At 39.6% G+C, this 15428-nt stretch overlaps 1 protein-coding gene across 1 annotated transcript in view; it reads left to right on the forward strand.

Annotated features, from left to right (window-relative positions):
* The window catches only part of ca (RCC1 and BTB domain containing protein claret), a 44315-nt gene extending 29528 nt beyond the window's left edge, over positions 1-14787 (forward strand). Inside the window, exons 21-26 of the mRNA XM_080280016.1 lie at positions 210-425; positions 3085-3335; positions 5995-6195; positions 11010-11137; positions 12053-12417; positions 14614-14787. Coding sequence (XP_080136142.1) covers positions 210-425; positions 3085-3335; positions 5995-6195; positions 11010-11137; positions 12053-12417; positions 14614-14787 — 1335 coding nt within the window. The remainder of the gene's footprint in view (positions 1-209; positions 426-3084; positions 3336-5994; positions 6196-11009; positions 11138-12052; positions 12418-14613) is intronic.
* Positions 14788-15428: the final 641 nt, after the last annotated feature.

The raw sequence follows: 15428 nt of genomic DNA on the forward strand, positions 1-15428 counted from the left end.
TGATGATTGTTATTATTATTGATTAGATAATGATGATGGTTATTATATTATTATTATTATTATTACTACTATTATTATTATTATTGCAAAGTATTGTTTGAATAGGTTTTTAACCAATTAAAGATTAAGTAATGCAAAGACCTGTATGGAATATGAGATACAATGGGATTATCATTATTTTTATTTTTTTATTTATTTTAATATAACAGATAAAAGGTGGCCCTCACTGGTGGTTGGGGCAGGTACGGCTTGACTCCATAACAGAACCAGAGGCAGCGAGGGAGAAGGGGTTAGTGCCAGGTGAGAGTGGAGGAGTGGGGATGTCAACAGAGGAAGGAGATGATGGCAAGTTTGGTCCCTGTGCTCTTCGGACGGCCCTGGCCTTTCTCCATGGCAGCTACAGCATCAAGAATATCATCAATATGGTAGGTTAAAATATATATATATATCCATCCATCCATCCATCCATCCATCATCCAATCCTACATAGTCCCATAAGGAGCATAGGAGCCCAGGGCTAGGAAAGTTGGTCCTGACATTTAAGAGAAGAGTGACCAGCCTGACTCATCCATGAATGGCATTACTTGAGCAATAAACCCCAACCATCCCTTGGATATAAACCTTCACCGGCTCAGTCCGATTGGAGGGCCATAATTACCCACTAAACCTGTTTATCTATCTGTCTATTACCAGATGCCATAATCCTGTAAGGGGTGGCCATTTGACTCTGAGTTATTTGTTTTACAGGGAGGGGCACTAACCCCCCACCAACCCACTTGACACGTAGGGAGGACGTGTGGTTTGGTTACCTGGCTACCACCCTGCGTTGTAAATGGTTTCTTGGCTTACAGGAAGCCATTGGCTTGTCACTATATGTAAAGCCACCTGTAAAGGAAAGAAAAGCAATAAGAAGTGACAGGAAAGATGGGAGATATAGGAAGAGAGGAGGGCAGGCACAGAAAAAGAATGATAAAGGCTTAGGAAGAAGTAGGCAGCACTACATCGTGAGTGGATGATGGTCGCCACCACCTACATATATATACACAGTATATATATATATATATATATATATGAAGGATGTAAGACAGAATGAGAGGAGTAGGAATGAGTTACCTGAGAGATACTGACACACATTTGACAACACATGACCATCAACTAAGCTGAAAGGGATATAGTTAGAATAAAAATGCTAATGTAGTGTTGTTCCTTTTAATGCTGCTTCAAGAGGCAGGTCACCAGGCACTAACAGTGTTGTATATCATATCTTCAGCCCTTTGTAATTACCTCTCCATTCTTCATCATATTAAAATATGCTCTAATAATGTTCTTTTTATAATAGTACAGCTTCAGGAGGCAGGTCACCAAGCATTAGCAACATTATCTACCGAAGAAATCAGTAGGATAGAAGTTGTGGAAGCAATGAAGAAAGTTAAATCGGGGAAAGCCCCAGGAATTGATGGAGTGTGTGGTGAAATGCTGAAGCATGGGGGAGAGATAGTAGTAGAATGGATGTGGAAGATGTGCAGATTGGCCTGGGAGGAAGGTAGAGTCCCGGAGGATTGGAAGTCAGGTATAATTATTCCCTTGTACAAAGAAAAAGGGGAAAAAGAAGTGTGTGGTAATCATAGGGGCATTTGTCTTCTTAGTATAATAGGAAAAGTGTATGGTAGGGTACTTATAGACAGAGTTAGAGAAAGAACAGAGAAATTAGTTGGAGAAGAACAGGGAGGCTTTAGGAAGGGAAGAGGTTGTGTAGATCAGATATTCATTCTTAGATCTTTAGTGGAAAAGTTTCTAGAGAAGGGAAAGAAGTTGTATGCGGCTTTCATGGATTTGGAGAAAGCATATGACAGGGTGGATAGACAAGGATTGTGGAAAGTGTTAAGAATATATGGAGTAGATGAGAAGTTGTTGAATGCTGTGAAGAGTATGTATGATGGTGCGAAGGCTGCAGTGCGTGTGGATGGTGAACTAAGTGAATTTTTCCCTTTGAAAGTTGGTTTGAAACAGGGATGTGTCATGTCTCCATGGTTGTTCAATCTGTACATGGATGGGGTAATAAAAGAGGTACAAGGTAGGGTAGTGGATGTTGGAGTGGCCCTGGTGAGAGAGGATAGTGTTTGGAAACTCCCTGTACTGTTGTTTGCAGATGATACTGTGTTGTTGAGTGAAGACGAAGGGGAGCTGCAAGGCTTGGTGGATGAGTTTGAGAGAGTGTGTAAGAAACGGAACTTAAAGGTGAATGTAGGGAAGAGTAAAGTGATGGTCTTTGAGAGAGGTGAAGTTAGTGAATGTACAGCGAGGTTGGATGGTGAGGAATTGGAAAATGTGAGTACGTTTAAGTATTTGGGTAGTGTGATGAGTAAGGATGGAGGTGTGGAGGGTGAAGTGCTTGAAAGGGTACAGCAGGGAAGAAAGGTTTCTGGTTCCTTGAAAGCAGTGATAAGAAACAGGGAAGTGAGCATGGAAGTGAAAAAGTTACTACATGACAGTATTGTGATACCAACTCTAACGTACGGAAGTGAAGCTTGGACATTGTTGGAAGGACACAAGTCAAGAGTGAGAGCAGTGGAAATGAGTTATTTAAGAGGAGCCTGTGGAGTCACGTGGAGAGACAGGCTGACGAATGAGGATATAAAGGAGCATTGTGGTGTGGATGTGGATGTGATAGGAAGCGTTATGAGGAACACACTGAGGTGGTTTGGCCATGTGGAGAGGATGGAGGGTGAAAGACTGACGAAGAGGGTGTATATGAGTGAGGTGGAGGGGGGAAGAGGGAGGGGGAGGCCGAGGATGAGATGGAGGGATGGGGTGGAGAGGTATATGAGAGAGGGGTGTGTGAGTTGGGAGCAGGGCAGTGAAATGGCGGGGGACAGGGCGACTTGGAGGCGATTTGTTTGTGGCCACCCCAAACGGGATTGAGGCATCTGGCAATAGATAGATAGATAGATCTACCGAAGAGCATCAGTTTTGTATTTAACACACTCCTTTCTTCATCAGGTTAAAAGAAACATACTATAACAATGCTTCAGTGTATTGAAATAAATATGTGCTTACTACTATATTCCTTTTATTTTTCTACAGCTTCAAGAGGCAGAAGGTCACCAGGCATTAGCAACATTGTATACCTTAGAGCGTCAGTACAGCCAAGCGATGCATCACCACCTTTTCGCCCTATTAAAGCAAAGTGGCGACATGTATAGTAAGGACATGAAGGAAGATGCCAGTACAAAGGAGGAGACAGAGGTGGGGAAGAAGGCGAAGGAACAGGAAAAGGAGAGTGAGAATCAATCTAGTCTAGAGGGGGAAACAGTGCTGGAACAACCTGCTAAAAAGTAAGTTTTAATACCTTTGAATACTTATGAAGTATTTTTTTTGCTCTCGGGACTCTACTTCATTCTGTGATTAGGTGAGAAAAGAGGTGTGTATGATGATGATGATGGTGATGATGAATACTCTAGTGTAAAAGTATTTTGTTGTAGTAAGAGCAAAAATTTGTTAAACAGCACTACAAGAGCCTGTTAAAAAGTAAGTTGGAATATTTTACTTCAGACAGCATTATAACAGCATGCTAAAAGGAATATTTTACATCAGACAGCATTATAACAGCATGCCAAAAAGTAAGTTGGAATACTTGCTCTAAAGATCAGTTATCGCATTTGCTTGGAAAAAACAAACATATTTGTAGCACTGTAAAGACAGTGGTTGTGAATGAATGGATTTGTGGCCCATTTCATGGAACATGTTGCCGACTTCTTGTGGATTGGAGAGAAAGCAAACTACTGGTACCTTTGTAAACTCACATTATGTTGGTCTTCGCTATATCGGTCTTTTGGTTTAGTTAGACACCTTAACTTTGCAGTCCTAAGGGCCTATTCACATAGTAGGGGCAGTAGCAGACTATTGATTCACGTGTACAGTAAAACCTCACCATATTGGCTGTTGTTATATCAGTATTTATATTAATTAAACACCAGTTTTGTTATGCATCTCATATTTCCTTTTTTCCCAACAGCTTCCAGCAGATGTTGGGAGATTTTTAGCTGGTATTGGCGCTTGGTTTAGCTTCTAGTTAATAGAAAACATCAGCTGTATCATGGGGATTGCTTTTGAAGAACCTTGATGTATTGGTAATTGATATGAGTTGATTTGTACTGGGGCATCTGATGAGTGAGGCTTTATTTATTTATTCATTTATTATTTATAATGGTAGGTGGGGGCACTCACCATCCACTCATGTGATGTAGTGCTGCTCTCGGGTGACTGCCCTTCCTCTCTTCCATCCTTCTTTCCTTCCTTCCTCTTCTGTCTTTCTTTCCTTTTTCGTTTCCTCTTCCGTCTGTGTACAGGTGACTCTGCACTGAATGACAAGCCAAACGGTTTCCTCTACACCAGGAAACCATTTACTATGCTGGGTGGTAACCTTATAACGAAATTATGGCACCTGGTGGTTCAGTGGGTAATTAGGTGCTCCAGCTGGATTGAACTTGTGTAGGTTTATATCCAAGGGATGGTTGGAGTTTACTGGTCACATAATGCCACACAGGGATGAGTGAGGCTGGTCACTCTCATCTTTAATGTCAGGACCAACTTGCCTAGCCCCGGGTTCCTATGCTTCACATGAGGTAATGTAGGATTGGATGATGGATGGATGGATGATTATTATATAATTATTTATCTGTTTGTTTACCTTTTGCAGTGCTCATAGGAGCCTCGTCAGCAAGGCAGTACGGATCTTCAACCACTACTTGAACTTGTATGATTGTGTTTTCTATTACTACTGGACTATTAACTCTCTTACACTTTCGACGCAACCTGCTTCAAACCACTTCCAAGTACTGCATGAACCCCATGGGCTGGCCCAGACCTTACACACCACACACTCCTCACTCAGCACTGGAAAATGTTTCCATTCAGCATTCTCCCCTGCCCATTTTAACTGTATTGTTATGAAAATGCTACATGTTATAAATTAATAAATGATCTTAGTGAACAAAAAAAAGAAAAAAGAAAAGAGAAAGTAAGTTACCATATTTTATCGTTCACTCATTTATTCAACACTGATTTCTCAAAGATTCATAAACATTTTGTCAATGCTTGTTGAGAGAAATTTGTAGAGCATTTATTTTTTATGATATAAAAAAATGACACTTCGAGCTCTATTAAAGATTTTTATGGCTTATGGAACTGAAATATCTGACAGTCTTTGACTACACCTGGGCAGTGTAGTAATGGCTGGCTCAGCATCGTAAAATGTTTCCAATCATTTCATTCCCATGTCCTTATTTGTAACTGTATTGTTATAAAATTACTACATGCTGTAAATGAATAAATGGATTCCTATTGAAAGAAGAAAAAAAGAGAAGAAAAATAAATTGCCTTATTTTTTCATTCACGCATTTATTCAATGCCAATTTTTTAGAGATATATATAAATATTTCATCAGTGCTTGTTGAATGCTCTACAACTTTCTCAACAGGCATTGATGAAATGTTTATACATTTGTCAGAAATCATCGTTGAATAAATGAGTGAACGATAATTTATTTTTTTATTTAATTTTTTTTTTTAGGAAGATCATTTATTCTTCTATAACAAGTAGCAATTTCATAACAATACAGTTATAAATAAGGGCAGGGGAGAAAGTTGAATGATGCAACCGAACATCATGGCAAAAAAATACTGCAACCTATATGGTTAGACGCAACCTGCGTCGAAAAGTGCGAGTGGTTGGATTTCACATGGACGCCAGGTGCATCATAGAAGTGCAAATGGTTAGATTTTTTACTGAGCCCTTGTGTATGACGAGGGTAATATTATTGTACGGTACTGTATTATTATTATTACTATTGTTGTTCCTTTACTGTGTAGATAGCAGCCTGGTGAATGAGGCAGTGTGCATGATCTACTTGATTTTGCATGGTAGAATTTGTTATTTAATATTATTATCTATTTGTTTATTAATGTATTATTTTTATTTTTGCCATGTCCATAGGAGCCTGGTGAGTGAGGCGGTGCGGATCATTGACCACTACCTGCGTCTGCAGACAGAGGAATCCCAAACGGGCATGAGGCACGTGCTCCAGGAGGGCATCTCCCTTTGGCTGTCACATGCTCTGCCTCTGCCACAACTAGAGGACCTCCTCCTTACTCACCTCCCACGCACCGTCTACCCTCTCGCACTCCTCCTCTTTGGGTTAGTTTGCACTCCTATGCACTGTGTAGTAGTGTACATCCCATTTATAAATGTGTGATCCTGTGCACGATACTGTCTTTACCTTAACTGTAGTCCTCAACTTAGCCCAGATTTTTGTCCTTTTGCATCTTATTTCCTGTAGTTCAGTGGCAGAAAAATACTACTGCAGCTCTACATTCTTTCCATAGCACTTCTTTGTGATCAGCACCATATTCTATTGTTGATCTATTGTTACTACTCAGCATGGAAGATGGAGAGATGGTAATTTTACCCCAAATGAAAAGAGTATAAGTGTAAAATTGTCATATCACCATCTTGAATATTAAGCTGTAATACAAGACTAGCACAAGAATATAGTGCTAGTCAGGAAGAATGTCTGTGGAAAAGATGTTGGGCAAAGTATTGTCTTATTTTGCCATTGAGCTACGGGAAATAAGCTGCAAAGGATGAAAATCTCCTCCTTGTTAAAATGACCATACTAGAGTTATGTCATTGATGCTATTCCCTCTGCCAGTTATTTGGGATCTGGAATGAAATACTGTATTGTTTTTACTTTAACCTGGCCTAAAATTGTCACCTGTCCATCCTGAATGCTGCGTTGTAATAATTGATTGACAACGAGAATTTGATGCCAGTCATGAAGAAGTGCTATGGAGAGGACGTAAGGCCATAGCATTGTCTCATAACCACAGAGCTGTGTGAAATAATCTGCAAAAGAATGAATATCTGGGCCAGGTTAGAGTTAAAATAGTACAATACTCTATTAGTAAAATATTGTACTATAAAAAACAAGGAATTTGTACATACAGTACTCTGTGTATCATCTGCTGCAGTTATGCCATAGCTGCATGCCGCAGTAAATTCCTAGAAATTGGGGAATGCATCTCCTGGCATAAAACTTTGTCACTGTTTTTCTGTTTTTTGCTTTTTCCTTGTACAGTAAACTCTCAATACTCCATCATCGCAATACCTGGCCCAACACAGTATCCAGCGCTACTGGCTCGGCTCTATTAAAGCAATATCCAGTGAATTATTCAATATCCGATGCTGAAACAGGACGTAACTGACAGTTCTATGCAGTATCCAGCGTTGAGGTGTCTCAACCGGCTTGTAAGCAGTAGCCAACCAGAGCTGTATTACTGTATAACTGTAGTGTATCATTGTTTTATTGTATTTTATGCTTAATTTTCATATTTTACTCATTGGGAAAGTTTTTAGGATGGAGGGTTAAGATGGATAGTAACGCAATATCTGGCACGACGCCGAATATTGAGCCGATGGGGGGTACTATGTATTATCGTAATATCCGACATTTTACTTTATTCGGCATAGGGCTTGGCTGAATTATGCTGGATAATTGAGAGTTTACTTTATTATCCTTTCTCAGTTTTCCATGATAGTTGGTGTTGATAAAGAACGTTATATATTTTATAAAATCTCTTTTATCCCCAAACAGTTGAACAAATCCTTGCTTCAGCTATCTTTTCTTCATGTGAGTATGGAAAATTAGGTTGAGAGATTGTATAAATCAGATAAAAACGATTGAACTTGTATAGCCAAAAAGTTTATCAAATACCAGAGAGCTGAAAGTAGAGAAAAAGAATGTCTAAAATAAAATGAAATCATCTGATAATAGCAAAAAAAAAAAAAAAAAAAGGAGAGAGAGAGAGAGAGAGAGACTCTGAAGATGTTAAGTATATTCCACTTAGGCCTATTCTTACACCTTCCCTGCGTATATAACCCTCACACCCCTCCACTTTTAGTCTGTTGCATTTCTTTATACAGGCATAAATAGCCTTTTTTGACATCCTTTTATGCTATTGCATCACCAGTAATTTAAAAAAAAATGCTGAGTAAAGTTCCATTGCTACTATAGTTGGTTTACTTGAGTCTGACAAAAATCCTTAACCCCTCTTGGGTCACTTCATCGCAAGACGTAATCAGATTGAAAATTTGATATGGCAGGTAACCAAGGAGATTCAGTCCCACCACATAACAGACACCCAATGAATTTCATGCTACCTCTACATAGTAGCCAAGTTCTTCGAGTGACCCAGTTCCCTCAGATGCAAGTAAACTGACTATAGTGAAGTTGATTTACCAGTTTCTTCCCAAATTGACTGTAATCATAGTACAGTAATCCCGCATATTTCGCGGTAGTTACGTTCTTGTAACCCCCGCGAAAATTCAATTCCGCGAATACTCTATTAACAATTGAATCTTACACTTGTGTCCACCATGCTGCCCATCACACAGTCCATGTCCATACTGATTGCGAGACAATTCGCCGTCAGACAATTCCCCGTCAAAACATAGACGATTCCCCTTCAGAACAATTCGCACCCTGGACGATTCCCCGCCATTCTATAAATATACTAATCAATACTTTTATCAATATACTTATTAATTAATCAATAGTTTAATAACTATATTTCAAGGGGATCCAGCAAAGTCTGTGTTCAGTAGCGTAGGTTCTGGATATTATTTATTAGTTGCTCCTTTAGTCAATAATTAACTTGTTTCTTCCTTGCTGTAGTTGCCTTTGAATTATATTCTAGCATCACCCATAGCTATCTTCATTAATGAAGGCTAATTGTTTTGTGTTTGTTGTGACTGCGAATTGTCCCGAAACCTCCATACTCATCCCGAAATACCTTCTTACAAGATCGAAAGCACATACTCCATTATGAAGGAAAAACGTAAACACCGTACTGTAATACACAGTTATCTACACATTTATCTACACATTTATTCACAAAACAGTACAAAATAAAAAGATGCATTAACTGGTGATAGCACACACTCGCACGGTCGTTTCTTAGCTTGTCCAATAACACAATTTTCTCTGCTAAGGTCATAACTTTTCTTGATCGTTTTGTCACTTTGGAGTTCTTTCTAATTGTATTATTAGCCTTTGGTGAGGCTGGCTTACGTCCTGGGGCCATGTGGAAAGCAAGTGGGAGGCAAGAGGCTCATATCATAGTGCGTTTACAAGAACAACATACACGTCAGGCAGTCAGGCGTGGACTGAGGATTGTGCGGGGCAGGGAGCAGTGTTGCCATACCCAAACAACGAAATTATGCTAGGGCAATGAAAAAATTATGCTAGATTGAGCAAATTTGTTCCAAGTATAAAATGAATTATGCTAACTTGAAGCTAAATGATAAAATTCTATACATATTCGTGCTACATATTAATTATGTATTGTTTACTATGAAAATATTAAAATGAATTAACCTACATACAGTAAGAGGATAAATATCGGTTTTCTGCCCATACTGCTTTTTCCCACGAAACTTACGTTTTTCTGATGGATTTTGATGTGATTCATTCGATTTTGAGCATCATTTCCGTCGGAAATAACCAGATTTTGATATATGACCCCCCCATCCCCCTGCAATAATGGGGGATCTTTGGGGAATCGGCGGTTATAGAGAGGGGGGGAAACACAGAAAATGGTCATTTCCGACTGAAATGAAGCTGAAACTCGAATGACTCATACCAAAATCCATCGGAAAAACCTAGGTTTCATGGGTAAAATACAAAGCTCAAACTTATCCTAACCTAACCTAACCGAACCAAACCGAACCTAACTTAACCTAAAACCTAACCTAACCTAAAACCTAACCTAACCTAACCTAACCTAATCCAACCCAACCAAGCCCAAACTGAAAGTAACCAACTATTCAAACATCTTCTTACCTTATCTCTCTCTCTCTCCCTCTCTCTCTCATTTGTAGCTTTTATAAAATTATTCCAAAAATATTCCATTCCATTCTAAATTATGCTAGAATGATGCTAAAACTTCTATGCTAAAAAATATTCCAGACTCGAAAATTTGATCAAAATTATGCTAAAAGAATTAAATTATGCTACATATGGTAACACTGGCAGAGGGGCCGTGGGAAAGGGACAGAGGGTGGCGTGAGTTTACCGCGCTACAATTGGAAGCTGTGGGAATTTCAAATTTTTTGTTGTCTCTATATTCAAGGATATTTTAGTTGAACTTATTAATGCTAAGAAAATCCGCGAGAGGGCAAAACCGTAGACAAAAAATCCGCAAAAAATGCGGGATTACTGTACAGTACAATTTTTTAAAGCTGTGATATTTTACTCCTAACAAGAGCTGTCTGTACTGAGTTTGTGCTTGTGGATAAACCATAGCATGGTATGGCCTGTGTTAGTGAAGAATGCATTTAGATAGTGGCAGTGTGTGCAGATATGTGTACATTTGTTATGTATATTTCAGAATGTACTGTAAGTCGGCTTCATGCCCTTAACTTCTTCACTGTACTATTGTCCAGTATTTTGTATTATATTCATACTATCTCCATATATTATTATTTTGCTCAGAGAGTGACTTAAACTAAAGGGATTAGCTATAGATTTCATTGATTCCTTCACTACTGTAAGTTTATCCTGAGCTGAATACAATCTTGTAGAAGTAACATGAATACAGTTACATTCATGGGCATAATTTGGGTTAAAAATCTGGGCTGGTATTCTTGTCAGCTGAGGAAACTTCCAATTACCGTTTCCTCAGTGACTTGTTCTTGCATCAGGCTGTTTATTATTGTTTTGTTTGTTATTTATGAAGAGTATGGCAACATCAGAATGGTAGATATAATATGTCTGAGGACATTTAGGTGTAGGAAACAAAATAAACTGCTTCGGAAGCTAGGAAGAGGTGTTGAGGAGCATCCTTAACTGATAAGAATACAGACCCCAGAGTACAGTACTTTCCCCATGGACTTCCTTTATACCAAAAGAAATAATGCTGTATTTACCATAAACACCAATTTTTGTCTTCTAGTGATGGAGCTCCAAGTGAGAAGGAAGGGCCAGAGGAGAGTGGAGATCCAGCCATGAAGGTACTGGGACAGCTCTCCACTAAATTCTGCCTTAATCTTTGTACCTCGGTCATAACACATCTCCAGGCTGGTGCGTATTATAATGGTGTATTTGTTATTGCCATGGCTTATTACTAGGTCTGTGTCTTTTGCTTTCTCATTCCTCTTTTTCTGGACCCTACCTCACCAAGAGTGGGAAATGAGGTCATGATGATGATGATGGTGATGATGATATTTACTTGATAAGGAATTTACTGTTCATGTTTTTGTTATTTACCGAGCTGGCACTGTTGTCATTCATTAAATTGGGAGGTATAAAAGAAGAAGCTTAGGATTAGCAGTACTGTATGATATGAAGAAAGGGATGAAGAGTATTTTTTTGTATGTAATGTGAGTATGATAAAAAAAAAAAAAAAAAAAAGCTGATCAATAAAAGCATGTGGAAGCAGAAGACAGGGTGACATGGAGGCAATTTGTTTGTGGTCACCCGCTAAGAGATTAAGGCATCTGGCTGTCGGTAGATATATAGCATGACAGTTGGCTGGTGTAAGTTATTATGTAGTAAATGTTGTGTTATGTACTTTTATGGGTTGTCTTTATTGTTGCGAGGTAGGCCAAGGAGGAGGTGGAGAGATATGGTGGATGAATGTGTGAGGAAGAGAGGTTTGGTAGTCAGTGGGGCTAGGAAACTGACAGGAGTTTGAGCTGGCTGGATGAATATTGTGAGGAGAAGTGCATGATCAGGGATTTTGGCACCCCTTTTTAACATGGCAGCGTCTGGATTGACTCTGTTGGATACGATTATGTGAAGCTACAGAATGTTGTGAATGTTTTTTGTGTATCTGATAGAGCCAGAATTCCGGGGGCTTGAATGATGAGTGAATGGAAGTGTGGCCTATTGGATTGGGTAAATTTGGGGTGTCTGAACATTGCTGCTCCTCGCCCTGCCCTAGGGTGGGAAAGGATGTCCGGATGATGATGATGATGACTTTATTGTTGCATGCAGGTGGAGGTGGAGGGGAGTATGTGGAAGCAGTATCACAGTTAGCCGGTCTTGGGGCCTCAGAGGGAGGCAGCCAAGACCCTCGCAGTTCTCTGTACGTTGATGATGCCACCAAACTTGACGCTGCATTGGACGCCCTGGCCAAGAAGGGTCCTGGTAGCATCACACTGACACAGCAGGACGTACACACACTCCAGGATTCACACAAGGGAGAGAATGCACCGTCGGGAAAGAGGGCAGAGGGTTCAAGGGGATCAATATCATCGGGGTCCTCCAAGCAGAAAGGCTCGTCTAAGACTGGGAAGGAAGGGGAGAAGGACTGTGTTTTATTCACCTGTGGCCACCACTTCACTAAGAAAGACTTCAAGGTATTCTTACATATACTGTTTACAGAACATCACCCAACCTTTCTCAGTTGTCAGCTTTGATTTTTTTTTTTTATATGCGAGGAAGAAGGAACCAAAGGCCATGAGCCCGCAATAACAGTTCCCTCCAAGAGAAAAACAAAATACAATATAGAGCCAAATTCAAGATCCGATCATTTTGAGATGCCTGGACACACTGCGTTTGAAAGACTGGAGATCATAGGCAGCAGGAAATACAGACAGAGGGAGACAGTTCCAGAGCTGACCTGTTGCATAAATGAAAGACTGGGAGTAACAGTTAATTCTTGCATTAGAGAGTTGGACAGAAAAAGGATGAGAGTTTGCTGCCAGACGGGTGCTACGCGCCCGTCGTAGAGGTGGAGGAATGCAAGCAGACAGTTCAGAGGAGCAGTGACCATTAAAGTAGCGATAGAAAAGAGATAAAGATGCAACAGTGCGGCAAAGAGACAGAGGTTGAAGGGAGTCAGTAAGAGGAGGAAAGTTAATGGGTTGAATGGACTCATATGACAGGTGCTCTGCTTGTATAGTAGGCCCACACAACATAACATGCAGAATGGAGCACTGCATAGCACATGCTGCACTACATAACTGTGGATGAAGACTTCTGTGATGATGATGATAATAATAATGATGATCCATCCATCCATCCATCATCCAATCCAGTGATAATAATATTACAGTAGAGTTGCGATTTAAGACAAAAAGAAACAACGGTCTAACAATAGCTCGGGCATTTAATTTCTCCCATAATTTCACTCGATTGTGCAAGAGAATCTGTGTAGGAAGTGGGTGCATTTAGGTATGGGATTTCCAAATGACTGCATTTGTTTACAATTCTTGTGTTATGCTTTTGTCGGTTCCTAATTGGCTTCCTCGACCTGACCCAACCCACGTGACCAATGTCCCATACCACCTGCCACTGCCTGCTTCAGTGTTGTGTGATCCAGTGGATGGTCGCTGTGATGAGAAGCATTTATTTGCTTATTTCCTTGCCCCTTATTTCCTCTCAGAACTCTGAGCATGTGGTTCCAAACCAACTTTAGTTATGCCTAAGCACTCTGAAAGTGCCATGAACACAAGAAAAGCATTTACTCCAGAGAAAAACGTAAAATTGTTGGACGAGGTGGCGTGTGGTGTAGGAGTTTAAATGCAAACGATCAGACAGATAAAAGGAGTCAGATGTGTTTACGATGTGGATAGTTTCTTTGATGGAAAAAAAAAAAGTAAATGATGAAGGAGCAGTAAAATGCATGTTTTCGCCTTTAGTGCAATGAGTGTGAGGGAAAAAAAAAAAAGGGGCGTTGTGCCTGACCTTTGTTATCAACTTCGGTCTTTGGTCGTGAAAATTCAGCTCTTATGGTATATGAAGACACTATGTGTTGACATAAAGAGTTAGGTGAGATAATTATGTGAGTTCAGTTCTTGTGAATTATACTGTCACACAAATTATGCTGCTTGGCTGATTTGTGTATTATTCACAATTACTGCATTCATGTATATCTGAGAAGTGAGAAGTATGCAATCACCCCATGCTGACAACTTCAGTATAGTTTTTTTCCTTTTATCGTTGATGACTAATGACTTTCAAAAATAGTTTCCTTTTTTTTTTTTTTTAAGTGCATTGAAAGTGATTCCTGGCGAAATATGCATGATGCTGGGCGGCCATAATTGACGTGTTGGTTAGGTCAGAAGTTTTTGCTTGATTGGTAATGAGGACTTTCAAGAGTGGCAATCCTTGGTGGTTAAAATTTTTATGGGGAGTATTAGGGGGCAAAACTACAGTAGTTGGTTAGGTTAGGTTAGAATGCACTGATATGTCCAGTTGGTGTTATCATTTGTAAACACACTGTTGTGGGTATCTTGCAGCAGACATTTGTAATAACCTATCTTTAAATATATTTTTAACAAAAAATATGGGGCTTCTAGAACCTAACCTCCTATTTTACATGTAAATATACAGTATGTCACGTTTTAGCATGAAGTTAATTTTGCACGAGGTTCTGGATAACCTATCTTGTATTGTATGAAGACTGTACTGTACTGTAATAATAATAATAATAATATAATAATAATAATAATAACAACAGTACACTTTCCTTTCCCAGACTTGTGTGTTACCCCAGATGGAGACCTCTGTGGTGACGATCATAGTAATAATACACAACTTTCTTCTGGCAGACACGTGTGTTGCCACAGATGGAGACTTCAGTAATGACGGTGCCAGGGCTGCTGGGTAACACAGCGCGAGTGTTACTCGACCAGTATCACAGCGACCAGCCCGAGATGGCCTGCCCACACTGTGTCCTGGCCCACCTAACCATTAAACTTACCAAACACAAGCAAGCACAGTAAGATATCACACACTGCTTCCCCTCCCCCCCATACTTGCCAGGCACAAACAAGCTCATCAAGCACCACATGTCGCTTGGTTTTTATCCCCACATTTGCCAAATACATACAAATGGTGTAAAGCACCACACATTGCTTGTTTTTTAAATCCACACTTGGCCAAACAGAAATAAGCACAATAAAAACCCGCACATTGCATGTTTTACTAATCCCCAAACTTACCAAACACAAGCAAGGAAAGTAATAACACTACATTTTTTTTTTTTTCTTTAACCTGAGGCCATAAGCATGGTAAAACCCTACATATTACTTGCGTTATTTATTTATTTATTTTTTACTTTTTATCAAATCAGCAAGCACTGTAAAACATTTCTCAGTTTTGTAATTCATACTTTCACCAAACACAAGGAGGCACAGTAAGACAACATATATTGCATTTTCTTTTTCACACACCACACACAAGCAAACACAGTAAAACACAACACTGCTTGTTTTTCGAATCCCCACACGTACCAAACACAAACACTGTAAAACACCATGCATTACTTTCTTTTATCAACTATTGCACAAACACAATACAACCTCACACATTGTTTGACACTCACATCATCCAAACAAGTACACAATTGCAGTCAAACACTTTA

The sequence above is a fragment of the Coenobita brevimanus genome, chromosome 82, assembly GCF_032717465.1.
Source record: "Coenobita brevimanus isolate Jiangsu-jjx chromosome 82, ASM3271746v2, whole genome shotgun sequence".
Lineage (NCBI taxonomy): Eukaryota > Metazoa > Arthropoda > Malacostraca > Decapoda > Coenobitidae > Coenobita > Coenobita brevimanus.